The sequence below is a fragment of the Neopelma chrysocephalum genome, unplaced genomic scaffold (assembly GCF_003984885.1).
Source record: "Neopelma chrysocephalum unplaced genomic scaffold, ASM398488v2 Primary Assembly neopelma1_23b, whole genome shotgun sequence".
Lineage (NCBI taxonomy): Eukaryota > Metazoa > Chordata > Aves > Passeriformes > Pipridae > Neopelma > Neopelma chrysocephalum.
The window spans coordinates 5811150-5830253 of NW_020897692.1; the positions used below are offsets into that span (position 1 = coordinate 5811150).

General features: G+C 41.0%; 1 protein-coding gene across 1 annotated transcript in view; it reads left to right on the forward strand.

Annotated features, from left to right (window-relative positions):
* Positions 1-15644, forward strand: part of GABRR2 (gamma-aminobutyric acid type A receptor rho2 subunit) — a 34524-nt gene extending 18880 nt beyond the window's left edge. The window contains exons 3-9 of the mRNA XM_027695439.1: positions 30-97; positions 4177-4400; positions 8490-8572; positions 9900-10040; positions 10283-10435; positions 10830-11026; positions 14573-15644. Coding sequence (XP_027551240.1) covers positions 30-97; positions 4177-4400; positions 8490-8572; positions 9900-10040; positions 10283-10435; positions 10830-11026; positions 14573-14881 — 1175 coding nt within the window. The 3' untranslated portion in view covers positions 14882-15644. The remainder of the gene's footprint in view (positions 1-29; positions 98-4176; positions 4401-8489; positions 8573-9899; positions 10041-10282; positions 10436-10829; positions 11027-14572) is intronic.
* The last annotated feature ends 3460 nt before the right edge of the window (positions 15645-19104 follow it).

Below are 19104 nucleotides of genomic sequence, written 5' to 3' on the forward strand. Positions count from 1 at the left end.
TTGGATATCTAAATCTCCTTCTCTTTCAGGCCCTGCAATTCCTGTTGGGGTGGATGTGCAAGTTGAAAGCTTGGACAGTATTTCTGAAGTTGACATGGTACGTAATCCTCTTCTAAGCCTCAATTACTTCCAGTCATAAAATGTTGTTCCCACCTGAAACCTGTGGGCTTCAAATTATTGGTCAGATCAAAGTAATGGCAGCATCTGTGAAATTCAAAGAGGCTCATATTCAGAAGCAAAGACTTGATAAAACCGGGTGATCAAAGGCTTATCTCTGTATCTCCAGATAAAGATTAAAAGCATGAAGGAAAAAACGACCTTGAATGGGAGAATAATCAGTGCTATGAAAGATCTATCACAATGAAAAATATAAACAGCTGTGTACGAAGGTTTGAAGGTATAAGGTGAAGTTCAGATAAGCTGTGCTTACTGCCGGAATTTTCTTCCTCAGGGAAACATTGAGTTCACATGAATGTTCGTGTACATTTGGGGGGAAGTGTTGTCTGTTTGTTTGGGGTTTTGTGTATTTTTTCGTTTAGTTTTGTGTTTTGTTTTGGGTTTTTTGTTGTTGTTGTTTTTGTTTTGTTCTGGTTTTTGCTGTAGGAAATGGAATAAAAACACTGGAAAGGAAAGTGCAAAGAGGAACATAAAGGAGAAGAGGAAGCTTCTTAGTTCCTTCCTCCTTCTGCCTTTTCCTCCCTATTCTTGGGTATCTTCTCTGGTCTAGACAAAACACAAAGGAAGAGCTTTAGCTTGAGTGGTTTTTACTGTGGTGCAATTACATCTTCATCCCATTTTGGAGGGGTTGGACTAGATGACTTTTAAAGGTCCCTTCCAACCCAAACTATTCTGTTTTCTAGGATTAAACAAGGGAGCTTGGCTGCCTGGATATTGAAAGAGAAGTTTTGGGGGTATGCATGCAATGAGGTGTGTAGGAGGGAGGTGTCAGCATAGGAAATGGCCGCCACAAGGAGAGTTGAGGCTCTGGTATATCAAGATAATGTCAGATTAGCAAAGAGACCTAATTAGTAAATAATTCACAATGATTTCTGTCAGGAGCATCTGATTTCAACAAAAATGTTGCCTGTCAGAAAGCTTTGAGGTCAGTTCTTTCCCTTGGCTGTTGATAGCTCTGTAGTCCTGTTCTCCCAGCACATGACAAGCACTTTCTACAGTGGTTTCTAATATGTATTTGGGGTAGAAGAATGGTCTCTCAGGTCAGTCTGAGTTACATTGGTTTGTTTTTCCAACAAACTGTCCTGGTATGGGTGTTTGCAGAGAGGAGAGTGGGCAGTAAGCTGTTAGCCAGGGGACCGGGGCTACCTGTGCCTGCAGCAGGGTGCCCTCCTTGGCTGCCAGTTGCAGGCAGGGCAAGGCTGCAGGCAGGGCTTATCTCAAACTGCTCTGAAGGGTTAGTGGCCCTGGAAATCAGGTACTGTCAGCTGGGCAGTCTTTACGTGCTCATTGCTTGAGCAGTCACCTGGTGCTCTAAAGAAGCACCAGACAGAAGGGTCAGGAGCCGCAACCCATCATATCTGCAAGACAGTGCATGTCAGTGAGAGCAGCCAGGAGATGTTTAAAGCACGAGGGTTTAAAACTGGTGCCAGTCTGGTCAGCATGGATGGGCTGCTGCTGTGTGCATTGACAGGGCATGCTCTTGGGGCTGCCTGGAGTATAGCACAAACATGAAATGTGCCATCAAAATTGAGGTACTTGTGTATGCTCATTTGCTGTGCCTCTGGCAGGTACTATCCTTCTCTCAGTTTCTTGTAAAAACTTGTTTCCTAAGGGATTTTCCTACTCATGAGTGCTGAAATAAACCCCCTTTTTTGCTTGTAAATAGCATGTGTGCTGGTCAGAAAGGAACAAGCTGTCAACAAACTGCCTCATTTGACTCATGCCATGAAAAACTTCCTTTATTTAGATTTTATACTTAGCTGTCACTTTGGCTTTGTGTTTGCAGCATTTGGTGTGCTATGTGTTGACCACTGGAGAGAGAGGAGAGTTGACCATTGTGTTGACCTGTTTGGAGAGAGAAAGGGAGTGAGCATGAGAGAGAAGAAGCTCCTGCCTGGTAGGACAGGGAAAGGGGTGACCTGGAATGTGGTGTGCCCCTTCTCATGTTGTCCCTACAGGCAGTCTCTTCCAACTCCTCTGTTGAGGCTGTAAGCCTTGCTGTGGTTGATGCCACATCGTTCCCTGTTCCCCTGTGCTCTGATGATGGAGCTGCCCAGAGGCATTTTGCAGCCGCAACCCCCAGCTGCCTGGCTGTCCTGGTTTTGGCTGGGATAGAGCTAATTTTCTTCTTAGTAGCTGGTACAGTGCTGTGTTTTGGATTTAATATGAGAATAATACTGATAACACAGTGTTTTGGTTGTGACTAAGTAGGACTTACCCTAAGTCAAGGTCTTTTCAGTGTCTCATGCTCTGCCAGTGAGGAGGAGCACAGAAAGACAGGAAGGGACATGGCCAGGACAGCCGACCTGAACTGGCCAAAGGGATATTCCATATCATAGAAGGTCATGCCCAGTATATAGATTGGCAGGAGTTGGCTGAGAGGGCTGATTGCTGCTGGGGGACAGGCTGGGAATTGGTCAGTAACTGTATTGTGCATCACTTGTGTTTTCTGAAGTTTTGTCCCTCTCTCTTTTTATGACCCTTTTCATTAATCTTACTATTATTATTTACTTTATATCAATTATTAAACTGTTCTTATCTCAACCCAACTTTTTCTGATTCTCTTCCCCATCCCATTGGCCGGGGACCGGGGGAAGGAGGAGTGAGCAAGTGTCCGTGTGGTACCTACATGCTTGCTGGGGTTAAACTACAACAATGGTCCTCCTCACCTGGAGCCCCATGTCCCTCCATCTCATGTCATGGCCAAGGGACTGGCCTGAATATCCAGGCTCTTTTTTACACCTTTTTTGACTTCTGCTGTAACTTGCACTGACTCCTAAGAAAGCAACAGTTGTGCCTCTTCCTTTATTTCTTTTTTCCCAGCTCTAGTCAAGCCGATGAGCTTGATGTCCCTCCCCTGAGGGTGACTCGTCCAGCCAGGTTGCAACCTAAGCCTGTCAGTAGCAGCAGTTGCTGGAAGTATTTCTTTGTGACTGTAGTTGTAAGGGGAAGATGACCAGTCTCCAGTAGGGAACAGAAGCTGGCAGCATCCCTGGGAGGAGCAGCAATGGAGCCTGGGACCAGTCTAGGATGGGGACCTGCAGGTGGATGAGCAGAAGTGTCCCCCTGGCAGGTCTCTGCCACGGTCAGAGAGGGAGGTGTCTGGCCAGCTCTGTCCCATACAGGGCAGCAAGACGAGGACTGGCACTAGAGCCTTCTTTGCCAAACTAATGAAAAACCTATTGGCAATGCAAGGCTATTACCAGACAGCCCTTTGAAGCGGAGAGTCAGGGGAGATTGTTACCATTTTTCACCAAACTGATTGTTTGGTTTTGTTTTTAGAAAGTGGTTGCTGCGTGGTTAGGAAGAGGTCCTGGCCTGTGTTGTTGCCTCTTCAGGCTTGGCAGCTCCCATAACCCCTCATTTAATTGTGAATATAAAGAAAAGAAGTGTATTTGATCTCAGAATGAGAGAGTAGATTCAGCTCTGAAAGCAACAGTTGCCAGGTTGGGATCAACAAACAGATGTTTTTCTTTATGTGACTGAAGCTCCTGCCCCCTCAACAAGCTTAAAAAGGGAACTTTATTTATACACTTTTATGGTAGTCACTTGGTTGCTGTTTGCAACAATTTAGTTCTTTTGGGGATAAATTACTTAATGTTTAGTCTCATCATTAAGCTAACTTTCACAATTTTTCCTCTAGATCATGCTATTGATACCATTGTCCTGCAAGATAATTTTGCCAGGATTGAAGAATTTTTTCTGTGGGGCATTGCTTCTCTTGGGACATATTTATATCCCTTTTGTGACTGAACATTACTGGATACTGTAAGACATTAATTGATTGTTTATGCTTTGTTTTGGCTGAAATTATTTTTTCAGGAAAATCTATTCACAGAGATCATTAGTCTAGGAAAGAATCAGGAGTTGAGAGTGGAGAGATTTTATCTACCTGGTAGGAGTGAGTTTTCTTTCTGGTGAGTTTTCTTTCTTTTTTTCTTCAGTTGTAGAGTGCAGCACTGACAGACCTCTCTCTGGTTCTCTTCATTTTTTGTGAAGGATTTCACTATGACCTTATACTTAAGGCACTACTGGAAGGATGAGCGTCTCTCCTTTCCCAGCACCAACAACAAGAGCATGACCTTTGATGGCAGGCTGGTGAAGAAGATCTGGGTCCCTGATGTCTTCTTTGTGCATTCCAAGAGGTCCTTCATTCATGATACCACCACAGATAACATCATGCTGCGAGTGTTCCCTGATGGTCATGTCCTCTACAGCATGAGGTAACAGTGCAGCCCTGCTGCTCCTGAGCATCCCCTGGGGCTTTGCTGTCAATTTTGCTCTTGGCTTGACTTTGGTGATCACTAGGACTGCTACTGCCAATCCTGCTACTCACACTGCAGATGCAGAGCCCTGTTTCCAGAAAGTGCAGTTCAAAATGCTTTGCAGGAAACTGAAAGAAACCATGCTTTGGGGAGTAACAGGATAATCTCCTCCCCAGGGGAAGCATGCCCTCAACTCTTTGCAGTCAGTGGAGGGCTTAGTCAAGCAGGAATGTTCATCCCAGGGTCAGTCTGTGATTAAACTGGAAGCTGCTGATATACCAGATGGTGACCTCTATAATTATCCTATTTTTCTTCCTGTTTGTCTAGAAATTTTTTTGTTGTTGTTGTGGTGGTGTTTTCGTGTTGATGTAAAGGTTTAAATTTATTGATGCTGAAATGGCAGTATTAAAGGCAGTCAGGTTTTCCAGTAGATTTGTTGGCTGGAAGAATCCTGAGGCACGTCTGTCATGACTTGGAGGGTTACCCATCCTGTGGGTGTACACAGATCGTGACAGTGGGTTTGCAGAATTCTGTAATACACAAGGACATGGAGGCTTAATCCTTTAAAATTCTCTACCTTATTACAGATTACCAAAAATACCACAAAAATCACCACTAGCAAGTAAACTACCACAAAATCACCACTACCTATGATTAATAAAGTGAATATTAATATACATATCAAGCTATTGCAAATTACTATCAGCAATCAGTAATTTAGTGTCCATAAATCATGTAGCAACAGCCAATAACAGAAATAACTAACTAGGTATATGCTTTCACGGGTTACTTATCATTAGTGGAGCAACTCTTCAACAGTATACCAGCAGGTACACTTAGGATAAACTGCTTGTATAAATGCATAATACTGATATCAAGTGATTCCATCATCATATGAACCAAATCATCCTATGAATGAAGGACAAACTGAGACAGCCTCCAAAGTGGGCCCAGAGGGGTCCAATGAGACAACAGACAGAGTGGCACTTCAGAGGTGCTCTGAGTCATAGGGTCTGGAGTCAGCCAGCCATCCCCAGTGAGAGTCCCAGAGCTGGTAGAAAGTTCATGCAGTGAATTCAACCTGTTAGGAATGGAAAAGTACGTGCAGCATGGAAAGTTCTCTGAGAATAAGGTTTCATTTTGGGTAAAAGTAATGTCCTCCTTATATCCAGAGATATAAGAGGGTGTAGGACACTATCACTTTGAGCAGCCAATAGGTGCTGGTAATTTCTATTTTTCACCTGTGATGACTAATAGATAAGGATGTTTTCTGTTCTTTCAGACAAATTTTTATTTTCCAGATAATAAATTGCCTTTTAAATCCCTTTCTTTTTGCAGTTGTTGATGATATTCCAGGATGTCTCCAGTTTCTAGGTACCCCATCTGCATTTCAAAGAGGCCAGCTGTGCTTCTCAAGGATGTGTCTGGCTGCCAGGCTGGCAGGCCTTTCTCTGTCAATATTTTTCAGAAGGCAGTTTTTCTGCTCAGTAGAAAAACTACTAACCTTCTAACCAGGCCACCTTTACGGCTGCTCACATCAGCATCCCAGCAGATTTCATTTGCTTCAGAAGAAGGCAAAAAGAAAAGTGGAGAAAAATACACTTTCAGAGGAGAAAAGCTAAAGAGCCCAAACAAAAGGATATTTCCCCAGGGCAGAAAACGTGCTCTCAGTGTACAGAGACCTTGGAATGTTTTGTCACCAAGGATTTCTGTTCTAGGATCTTTCTGGAACTTACTCACTTCAGATATGGCAAAATGATTCTCAAAAACTAGAAAAGGTTTTCTATAAAGTTTGATTCAGGAAGCTCTTTCTCTTTGAAGAATAAGCATAGTGGGCAATATGGTCCCAAGCAGGACAATATTGTCCCAAGTAAGACAATATCCCACAGAACTAGGGGGTTCTAAAGTTCACTCTAAAGCAAAGTTTCATAGTCCAAATACAATTCTACTGAATTTATTTTAAAAGCCCTGGACAAATTTGTAAAATCACAAAGAAGTATGTGCGTGTGTGTGAGAAAGAGATGCATCATATGGCTACTTCATTTTGCCTGATTTAATGATGAAAGTCCCAACTTGATCAAACACTTAAGAACACTTTCCCTGTTATGAACCCATTTAAATCCATTTATTGCATGGGAGGTCTGATTACCCACACCTAAACTAAGCACCTAAAGACACTGTGTATTTTATTGGAACCGGATGAGGATGAAGGTACCATATAGCCGGAGAGACAAGAAGCAGAAAGAAAAATAAAGAATGATGTTAGATGGAAGCTTGGGTCAGTTCTGAGGGAAGAAGAGCAGGAGGAGGGTAGGGACCTTCCTGACAGCTGTTGCTCTGTGTAACTGAGTGTCCGTTTCCATTGCTCACACCCCACAGTTCTTATGCTCTAAAGCCAGGAGCAAACCACTTATTAGTAGTGCTCAACAACCAAAATGAAGGAACAAGTATTTTTAATGGCAAACATTGATTCTGTTCAGGTCTGCTCATTTGCACACATGCAGAGTATTTACTTTGAAAATTTTATGTTATCTGTCAAGGAGGTGATGTGAATTTTTAAAGTTATCCATAAGAGAGAAGACTGTGAGTTAACCACAGCTGACTGCACAAGAGTTAAATGGATAATTTGATACATAAAATGAAGAAGAATGAGAATCTTCATGGCATTTGGGCCTGGTGGTGTTTAGGACACTCAGAACAAGATCTGGCTAACAAAACATGGGTGTCCGGTCGTGCTGGAAATGCCCTCAGATGTCTTGAGATGTCTGCAAGGGTTTGATACTGGGCTGAGAGACATTTCATTCCTCATTTCGGCCTTGGGCTTTCATGGGCACCTGAACGCTGCACTCTAATTGAGGAATATGTTACTGATGAGCTGATTTTCTGTGCTGTCACTGGCTAATGAATTGTTATTGACCACAGGTTGTGCCATAGTTCAGGTGATGCTGAGGAAAAAAAATTAAAGAAAGAAAGAAAATAATGAGACTGAGTTATACAAGCTTAAATGCTACACGCAATTAGGGGAGGTTATTGCCTCAATACACCTTCTGGAACATATCCCCAAAAACATTCTTTAAATTTTGCACATAAGGCAAAATTTTGCCCTAGTTTTATGGTCAAAATGAACAATGTGAGCTTTTCAGGGGTAATGAGTGTGTAGATCAGGGTAGGATTTGCATCTCAATCCCTGCAACAGAAGAAAAGTTCTTTATCAACATCTGCAATAAATCTAGGAAATGGTCACCGCTAACGTAAGTTGGCTTCTGAAACGATGAGTCACAGCTGATTTGAGCCTACTAAATTGAGAGCTCCACTGCAAATCCGTCTGCAAGAGAAAGTTCACTGACCCACTGGAAAACTTCTTATGTAACAATGTGCACAACTGGACTAATTTAAAAACTGGAGCTGTGATTGCTGCAGCCCTTCAGCTTAGACTTAAACTTAACAGAGGCAAATCTCACTTCTTGAAAATAAGCTGCATCCATTTTACATCCCTTGCCCCAGAAATATACCCCTCAGATTTAAATAATTTGATTGAGAACAGAAAGAAACTGCTTTTTCTTTAATAATATACGTATTGGAGCAATTCTGTGGCTTGCAATAAGGATGGTCATGTTCCTTGGACTTGAATCATTCTTGAGGTGACTATGGAGGGAACTGAGCAACGGGGAAAATGAGGAAACCTTAATTGAGCTGTACATAAGAGAAATTTCAAATGTAAATGGTGAAGTTATTTTATGTTGTTGCTTTGTAGGGAAATACTTGGCTATAAAATACAGTGGACTGACTGTACTGATATTAGTATAACTGTAATGTTCAAGATAGTGCTTTAGTTCCTTGGTAGATATTGAAATTACATCTTCCTTTGGAGTTTCTGTGTATAATCCATCTCGTTTGAACTTGGATAATTGGTAATTTTCCTGGGGATTTTATGCTAACATCATGCATAATTTCTGGCTTTAAAGCTGCAGAATAATTATGTGCAATAACATTCTGCTTGATCGCTCCTCATAGAAACCAACTTTTCTTCTCATTTTCGACTTCTAGGGTCACAGTGACAGCAATGTGCAACATGGACTTCAGCTGTTTCCCCCTGGACTCTCAGACATGTTCTCTGGAGCTGGAAAGCTGTATGTTGTATCTGTGTTTCTCGCTAGACGTGCTTCATGGCTGGCTGCACAAACATTGCACTGGACACATTTCAGAATGCTTTTTATTTCAGAGCCTGAAAAAAAAGATAGTTCTAAGTTACTAAGAGACTTTCTATTGACTCAACAGTGTTGTATGTCTAGTTCTTATGCTGCTAGACAGGGGAATTTGCAAGGAAAACATCCTATGACATAATCCTGATCCTGCAAACACTGTGACCTGGGCTAAGCTTCTTCAGGAAGGATTGGTTCTGGGGAGAACGTAATGTGAACAGTAAAGTTTTCATGGCTGTTCTGTAAACTTTCTCCAGTGTAGACTAACATGTAGTTGTTTTGAGGTCCTCCCAGCTATTTGAATGAAACATTCCTCTACAAACAGCAGAATCACAGGGTAATTGACATTGGTGTTGAGGTCAGCTGCTCCTTGAGTTCAGCTGTGCCCTGTTGAGAGCAGGGAGATCTTTATAGTGGGTTGCTCAGGGCTGTGTCCAATTCAGTTTTGAACAAGGTAAAGCAGGCTCCACAACTTTTCTGTGCAACTTGTTGAAATATTTGACAGCCCTCATCCTGAAAAAGTTTACCTGCTTGGAAACAACCCTTTGCTGTGACTTGCATCCCTTGCCTCTTGTCCTTTCATTCTCTATCTTGATGAAGAGTCTGAGAAAAGCCTGCTATCATCTTCTCTATGACCCTCAGCAGGGCAGCAGCTGGACCCCACCACAGACTGCTCTTCTTCCAGCTGAACGAACCCCGTTCCCCCAGCCACTTAAGCTGTGTGCTCCAGCCCCTGACCATCTTGATAACCCTTTTCTCATTCCCCATTCCTGATACCTAGTGTGATTACAAATTCTGTTTCTCATATATAGTTTTAAAATATTTCTAGACTTTTGCTTCAGGTCATACATATCCTTTTTGCTTTTATCATTCTAAGACAGTTTGAGTGTTTGTGTTTGAGGTGTCTATGTTTCCTCCTTCCTCTGAATTCAGGTGTGTTACCCATGATTATTTCCTGATCTATTCTTATCAGTCAGCAATACCTTATCAATTAATTTTGATCTGTGATGTTCAGAAGAGTGCCATTCTAGCTGTCATTCCATCAGTGTAGAGTAAAAAGAGGATGTGTTTCCTTGAATCAGGATGACCTGAATTTTTATTTTTGTCATGATATATTATATCGTGTGATCTTTTTAACTCAGTGCTGTTAGCAAACTTATTTGTGGCATTACTTCATGCCAAAGACTGCATCTGTTAGCTTTTGTCAAACCTCCAAGCTAAAGTCACTTCACATCATGTTTCTTCTTTCCCTAAGATGCTTACACTGATGAAGATCTGATGCTGTACTGGAAAAATGGGAATGAATCTCTGAAAACTGATGAAAAGATTTCTTTGTCTCAGTTTTTGATACAAAAATTCCACACTACATCAAGACTGGCTTTCTACAGTAGCACGGGTATTGATCTTTTCTGATTTAATATTACTGCTAAAACTAATGCTGTATTAACTGCCTGCGAGAGGGCTCTTGGGATTATGTTGCTGAAATGTAGTCTCCACAGTCTGGACAATACGTGTTTTGTAAGCTCAGGTTTTTTTTCACTACTCTTTAGAATTAAAATAGCAAAAGAAAGATCTTACCTCTCTGTGCCTACTGTCAAGGCTCTTTTCACTGACTCTGGGTTTCCTCCTCTCTCAAAGGTTGGTACAATCGACTCTACATTAACTTCACTTTACGTCGACACATCTTCTTCTTCTTGCTCCAAACTTACTTCCCTGCCACCCTCATGGTCATGTTGTCCTGGGTGTCCTTCTGGATTGATCACCGAGCAGTTCCTGCCAGAGTCTCTTTGGGTGAGAACAATTGCAAAAAGCCATGACTGTAACACAGAATGGTACAGCTGGGAAACAGGGGTCTCTGTCACCACTGGTCTTAGCAGACCTGACCTTATGGTTAAGTGTGTTAAAAACGTGTTTTAAGAGCACTGTGTCATAAACCCAGGAGGATAAGGAGAGAGTTGTTCCTAGAGAAATCATTGCTCCTCAAAACTCAACCCATCATGAGCACAGAAGTGTAAGCAGTGGAACAGTTCTGCATTGGCAAAAGAGATACGTAACACATGTTTATTTGATATTGAATATATTTTAGACCATCATGTAAACCATAATTTCTGGGTTTTTTTCTAGAGACAAAAAGATTTATATACTGTATCAGTCAATAACATTTATTTCTCTTGGTTCTGTCCAGGGATAACCACTGTGCTGACCATGTCCACGATCATCACTGGGGTGAATGCTTCCATGCCTCGTGTTTCCTACATCAAAGCCGTGGACATTTACCTGTGGGTCAGTTTTGTGTTTGTCTTCCTCTCGGTGTTGGAATATGCAGCTGTGAATTACCTGACAACGGTGCAAGAGAGGAAGGAGAGGAAACTCCAGAAAAGGGTGAGAAAAACTTCATCTGTTTATTCCTTTATTCCCCTTGTGGCTGATCTGGTCTTTATATTGACTGATTTGTGTCTGTAAATGGGAAAACACCGACAACCATTTGTGTAATTGGGTCTGTTTAGAGTGCTCCACCTCAGGCTGAATTGCTAACCCCAGAAAAACAGGGTCTTCACAGAAACATCAGAGAAGAGGAGAATGTGACCTGAACTGGGGAAGACTGCAACCTGGAGTGGTGTTATAGGCAAGAGGGGAAAGTATAATATCTGATACTCCACTGCAGCTTCCACAATTCCTGTATTTTTAAGCTAAGGCTTTTGTTTGCAGCAAATTCATTTCTTCCCTCTATAGACAGCTTTGCTCTGGAAATTGGATTCAATGGATCTAATAGTAGAAGTGTTCTCCATTACCAAGCACAAACAACAGTCAGCTAAGTTTATGCTTGTACTTCTTAATGTGCTGTGAAAAGTCTCATCCTGCATACCTGGAGTTTTCCAAGACCTGACCAGATACAGTCCTGAGCAGCCTGGCCATGCTGTGAGCAGGACATAAGATTAGAGACACCCTGAAATTCTTTCCAACCTGAATGATCTCATAGACCTGTAAGCCCTTTTTCTTAGTAGTTAAGCAAAACACATCAGCTTTTCAATACTAAGGCTTGGGACCACATTTTTTTCAGTCCACATACACTCAGGACATCACCATGTTTTGCAGCTTCTTTCTTCCCAGGAGGGACTCTCCACACTATTTCACAGGTGCCATTGGTCATCTGCTGCCTTTGATTTCTGGATAAATTTGTATCAGCCTTTTGGAAATGCCAAGTCTGATATCATCTTTCATATGATTTGAGCATGACATTTCCCTCTCTGAACTACTCTGTAGGTTTTGCATGTCCTTCTCTTCCCCTTTCTCTTCTTCCTGTGACTTCCTTGAGTCACCTAACAGCCTAACAGACCACCTAACAGCCCAGCACCTTTCCTAGCTGACATCTCATAAAAGGTGTAATTAGATATATTTAAAAAAGCAATAGGAATAAACTTAACAGACTTCTGTGACTGAATTTTTGCCTCTCTCTAAAGCCTTCTCAACAACAGTATGATTCTGGAATGCTACTTGAACAGGTCCTGAGTAACTTAATCTCTCTATCCCCCATCCTAGTCCCCACCTGGGGCCCAGCACTTCTCTGCAACATAAGATAGAGATGCTCTGTGCAAGCACAGTAAGTCAAGTGTGTCTGACTTGCTGCACATGAGGCATTTTAGCCAGCTCTGCTCAGACATCCCATGTCCAAAGAAGACATCATCTTACACTTCATGTGAAGAAACAAAAAACATCCTTGCTAGGTTTGACTTGCCTAGAATAAACTTGTAGTTTTAAAGATGAAAACCCTTCTCCTTTGTCTTTCTCTGTACTAGAGGGATAAAATGAACTTGAGACGGTTTACTACTGTCTGCTAAATTTTCAGGAATGTTTTCCCACATCCAGCTTGTTATTTATGCCATAAATCAGCCCTTTGTTGAGTCTTGTATGTTGAATTCCATGTTCAGCAAATGCCTTTTTACTACACTAGGGAGAATATTCTATGCAGTCTTCAGCATGTGACAATATTAATTCTCAGTGGTGGGAACAGGAACAGAGATAATGAACAGCATTATTTGAGGAGATTGTGGCAAAATGTAGGTGACTGCTCTTGAAGAAGCAGAAGTGACATTTCTCACTGTAAATTTAAATATTGTCAGCCAATGCTGCTCCTCTATGAAAGACCAAAAAATCCTAATACGAATATGTTAGGCTGCCCAGAGAAGAGCTTTGTTATGTCTGCATTAAGAAATTAAGTATACCTGGGACAAAGGCATGAAGTATCTAAAACTTGATGTGAAATGGCTGCGGCACTTGATCCATTGCCCCATGCTTATTCCCAAGCCATAGGTGGGAACTTTTCAATGCTTTTTGGTCTGGATAAAATTTAGTCTAGAGACATTTCTGATTCTCTAATAGTGTTGTCAGCTGAGTTCCCATGCCCAAGGAGGCTCTTTGTCAATCTTTGAATTGTTATTGTAGGCATAGTCTACATAGGGTGAAATTAGGTAGCATACCTCTGCATCTACGTGCCTATTTGAGGATAAGTGTAATTTTGCGTTCTGTGAAGATGGGTTTCTAGCACGTTAGGGTCTCTTGTCCACAGAGGTGGCTGTCATCAAAAGTACATGAAGCCATGGGACGTTTAATTTGATCTGGGGGCTGAGAGCAAATCTGCAGAATTTCTTTCTCTGCTGAGTTCTGCACCAATTAGCTTACTGTCATTAACTGCTTTCCCTTACACACACCGTCTCCTGGACCTGTCATCAGTTGTTGTTTCATTGTGATTTTGGTTTTTTTTTTCCTGAAGTGTACCTGCTTAGAATAAAATATTTCTTAAAACCCAACTAATGTTCAGTTGTACCCATGGAGTGTTCAAAAAAAGTAAAGTAAGTGGGGTACTAACTTGTCATATTTTTCTGAACATAATCTTCTGATATCAAATCTTTCAGTTATGACAAGAACAGAGGAAGCAATCCTTAAGTAGATTTTAAGGTTTCAGTAAGCAATGTGATCTGTTGGTTAAATAATTTGAAAAAAAAACATTGGTTGCAGAGTTTTTCAGTAGCATCCTGAATATTCCATACTGATAAATATATACATATTTATATATTCTGATATATAAATTTCTACATATATTTAATTATTTTAGCTGAACATATCCTTGAAAACAAGTCTTTGGAAACATCATAGATCAAAGTTCGTGGAGGTGGGAATTGGGTGCAAAGTATTATTGGGTAAGGAAATTGGTCTATGGGGAATCAGAGGCAAGATCTCCTAGCAGAAAGGTTTGGGAGTCCATTTTCATTGTATACAAATACATCATCTATATTACTGGAACAGGAAAACTTCAGATTATAAATAGTAGAATGTGGCATTTGCCATTCAAAATTCTACCTGCAGTCTAAAAAACTTGTGGGATGTACACTGTTAAAGTCAACGCAAGTTTTGACATTAACTTCAATAGAGTGGGGATTTTACATTAGGCTTTTAGCAAGTCATCTCCTTGGTTTAAAATCAGATTTACAAAGAAAACGTGTATCTGTGAAACCAGAACTTGGGCCTTTTTTTTCCATAACATGTACTGGACAAGCCATTTCTACAGATAAAACTGCATCTTGTCCTTGAATATTTATAAACATCAAGACTGAAAAACAGGGAATCTCAAGACAGGAAGGCTGAACAAGAACTAGCTAAGAAAACTTTTTGCTTAGATTAAATGTCTGCTAAGCATTTTTTTTTAATCTTTTCTGAAGCTGCTTGTCCAAGCAGTGGAGCTAAACCCCATTTTTTACTTTTGGAACACAAGCAAAAATCCAAAGTGACTTTTTTGTTCAAAGAGAAACAACATCTCAACTAAATTTTCAAGCTCAACTGTTTACAAGCTGTCTATCAGTAGAAAGCCATAATTTCTGTTGCTCATGTGTTCTTCCAGTGTTCAGCTGTATTTCTTGTTTATGCTTCTAGTTTTCATGTTCGTGTGGAATACCTCACTCGAAAACTATGATGCTGGATGGAAACTACAGTGAATCTGATGCCAACAGCCTGGCAGGATATACAAGAAACCAGATGGTACCAGAAGAAGAAAAACAAGAAAAGATAGTTGTGCATTTGGCTATGAGCAATGAATCTAATTCATCAAGGAAGAGAGGCCTGAAGGGTCATGTGGGCTTGCGCATCATCCAGAACACTCATGCAATTGATAAATACTCAAGATTAATATTCCCAGGCACCTATATATTTTTTAATTTGATATATTGGTCTGTCTTTAGCTAAGCATGCTGGCACAGCAGTGACTGAATCAGAACACATTTATGAAACTCTCTTTTGTTGGTACTTTTTCAGTCTAATCTGGATGCAAAGCCAGAAAACTGATTCTTTTATTGCTTCTTTGAAGGGCAAAGGGGAGGACTCCAGCAGGCAACTCCGTGCACAGGCATCACGGAGGAACCTGCTGTGCTGGTTGATTTCCAACCCACACCCCAGCTCCTGTTTGCTTTAAGACACATGCCATTTCTCATACTTGAAAATATGCACTCACCTTACACCCAAAAGGTGCTGGCCATGCTGGTGGTGCCTGCTGTACAATGGACAACTAGAAACAGTGCTCATGTGAGCTGTAAGGAATTAGATAAATGCAACTTGCAATGGAAGGTCTGGACAGTGCATCTCCTGTAAGGGGACTGAATGAACCTTTCCTTTAAAAATCTCTGCTTTTGAGAAAATTATTTTATTTTTCTTTGGCATATTAGCATTGTAGTTTTTTCAATTGTTTTATGAAGAACGCCTCCTTTCAGGGTCCAAATTCTGCTTTCTCTGGATAGGATCTTCATCAACACTATTAGGGCAGCTGACTGTCCAAGGTCAGCTGGACTGGTTACAGAGTACAGGTGGTATGTTTGTGTCAGTGGTAAGATTATAAGTAAGGAGCGATGATGAAGGAGAGCTAAGAAGCCCACAGACTCACAGAAGATGGCTCCCAGGGTACCTGGGTAATGAAAGCGGGGAGGTTTAGGCACACGTTCTCTATGTCAATGGAACACAGCACATGATATATAGCACCTACTCTCTAAAACGAGAAGGGGAACTGATCTGTAGCATTCACACACACGGTGTGCCCCTAGGACTGGGACCTTCACATTCCCTCCCAAGAAACAGAAAATAGTGTTGAGGGCAGAACACATGGTTTTCAAAGGTTTTCCTGTGAGGAAAGTGCAGCCCACAGACAAACTGTACATCCCCATGTGCCTCTCCCAGTCAACACAATGTCCTCCCAGGCATTTGGGATCAAAAGGGAGATGTGTCTGCCAAAATCTCTCTCTGCAGAAACAGAGGTATGGCAGAGATTAAATGGCCAAGAATAATATTGTGGGGTCCAAGGTCAATGTAAGGCCTTTGAAGCTGCTGCAAAGCATTGTAACAAGCTTATGTACTTGGCAGTTCTTTTCTCATCCTGTGATATCTCCCCTTCCTTTGCTAACAATACTGACTGCAAAGCCCAAATGTAGAAATATTATAGCAACAAGACAACAATGCTCAGGTTTGCGTGCTCCTTATTTTTAGAAAACAGAATGACTTTTCGGCTGTGTTGGAGATTATCTACATCAAAATATTTGTTTACCAAGCTGAAACGGAGCAGTAGGGGCAGAATTTGAAACGTGAAGAGCCAGGACTGAGGTTAGAGTAAAGAGAAAGCAAACAAAAATATCAATGCAGCCATAACTATTTCTCAGCATGTGAAATTTTTTGCTTACCCTAACAGTTATTCTTATGTCCTAAATCTCAAGGGATGTAAAAAGTGGTAGAGAATTGTCAACAACAGTGTTGGCTGTCAACAAAACCCAGGTTTTCCCTCAAATATTACTGCCTAAGTCAAGCCAATGGTGACACTGATTTACTGAAAATGAAATTAATGAAACTAAAATTAACAACCATGTTCCCTTTTTGTCAGCCCTGTTAATAACTGACATAAATGGGGTTCTGTCTGGTCATGAAAGTGAGAAAATACATCCCTGAAATTGCTGACAAGAAGAGGAGCCATGGAAGGACATGGAAGTGTCTGAGAGGATGGATTGTGCTGTACCCCAGCCTGCCACTTGTCTCCTGATACAGCAGGTCAGTGCATTTACCACCCATCACTTCTGAAGCTGAAACCTCGATACTTCTCACATTGACAAGTGGAGATTACTACAAGAAAGATGTAAAAAATATTAAAGAAATAGACCACTCCTTTTTTGAGAGGTTAAAGTTTGGACATAACAGTGCATTCTTCAGCATTAGCAGTTTTGAGTGCAAAACAGGAACCAGTGCCCCAGCTGGCAGCAGGACAGCACAGCAAAGGGACCTTTGCTGGGAAAAGGCAGCAGAACTGCACCATGAAGTCACCAGAGAGCACAGGGAGTGAGAAACTTGGTTCCTGTGCCCTCCTGTTTTGCCAGTCTTCCTGCATTGCCCATGGCATGTGCCATTTAACCTCTCAGTGCCTTGTCTCCTCCATCTAGAAAGTGAGGAGCAGTAAGATTTACCTACCTCATAAGCTGCCAAGGGGCTTAACTTGCTCAGCCAGCACGTGTGGGGCATGGTTATGATTTCTGAGCAGGTCACCCAGTGGGAATCTGATTTTGTCTTAGTTACCAGCAAGTTGTTCAAATGCATCCTCTGAATCAGTTCAGGTGGAAGAAAGCAGGTTTCTCCCCTGCCTTATAATGCTATTAAAACTCCCCTGCATTATAATGATATTAAACCAGGGATAAATGTAGCCAAACAGCCAAAAAGTGAGTGCTGTCAATGAATAATGCCTCCTTGCATACAAAAAACAGGAGTCCTAGTGCTTTACTTTGCCATTTATTTTTATTACACCTCCTGTTCCCTTAGAAGTTATGACAAAGATGTCCTTTAGATCTATCATCCTTGTTTTAGCATTGCCTGTAGTTTAAATGTCTAATAAGCATCTTTTGGAGAGAATACCTTACTGTTATTTTATTTGCATGTGTACATAACTGATAGAGATTGATGTCTGTTTCTGCCAGACACAATTATACAGCCTATAAAACCATCAAGTGGGTGTTTTTCCATTAAAGCAAAAAAAAATCCATACTCAAACTTAGGCACCATTTACACTTATTATTCATTAAAACAACAGATGAAAAACGTAGATACAAATAAAGCTGAGACTTCTTCAGGCAGCATTAGGAATTGTATTTTTCTGCTTATGAAGAGGAGAGTGGCTAGACATGGAGGTAGAACGAATATTTGAAGCGTAGATTGACAATATATTTCACCCTTGATTTCCCCTGGATTACAAGAGATTCCACGAGCATTGTCTAACTTCCAGTTGCAAGATCCAACCAATGTTTTGAGAAATAGTGCCTGAAGCTAGGCTCTGAGTACTGTTTGATGGATACAACCCAATTCTGTGAAGCACTAAGCATCTGGACAATGAACCTACTGAAGGACAGGATTTTCAGAAATGCACAGGAGATCTAAGCAGAGGAGATTGGGGTCATTGATGAATATGCCTTCTCCAGACAACCCTGTCCAACTCTGAAGAGAGAAAATTTCAGCTCTGCTTATTTGTACATCTGGCTCCACTGTCATTTTACTTACTTTTAACCAAATCATGTCTCTGAAAAAAAAGTAACTATATAGATATGTACACGTATGTATAATGTATATGCAGGTGTAATGTATAACATAGGATGACACTGGGATGTGTACCTATGTTAAATAGTGTACATATGTGAAATTGTAATATATTGTATGTAAATTACCATTTATTATGCCTAGAAAACTTACTATGTTGAATGGAAAAAAGGCTCTTATTGTCAGCCAAGGCCCAAGAAATGAGGTATTAGCAAAAAATAGGAGTTTGCTCACATTTTCCTTCTGAAAGAGGAGGTGTTGAGAAGGAGGCAAGAAATGCTGATGCTAAACTTGTACAATGGGTGCAATCCACTGTGCTGATTGCTGTAATCAAACCTGGTAATAAAATAACAGATGGAAAGGGTGGAAAAGAGTCCATTTCATGGTGTGACCTTTAAATTTGATTTTAATTCTGTTTGGAGATTTGAATAAACACCTCACTTTTAATTGATTTTAGGTAAAAAGCATCTCAAAAGGTGGAAGAAATGTAGTGTAAACATGTAAAGATTTTGAAGCATGCAAAGCTCCTCAGGAAAAAGGAGCTGTTAATTACAGATATAAGCTATGGAGACTTTTTGTGAAAACTGCAGCCCACAACTGAAGAAATTGTAATAATTTCTTTACAATTAGTGGCACATTCTCAAAAGCCCAAATGACAGGTATGTATCTCAGTCTCCATTTGACTACAAATAAGAACTTGTCATTTAATTCTTCCTCTGTGCCTTTGAAACTGTTGTCTCCACACATCCCGATGGAAGATAAAACTGCTCTGAGATTCCGTCTGCCCAATCTCATCTATTATCCCTAATACAGACAATGGAACTAAAGTAAATGTGCACGGGTGAGGCTTAATAATG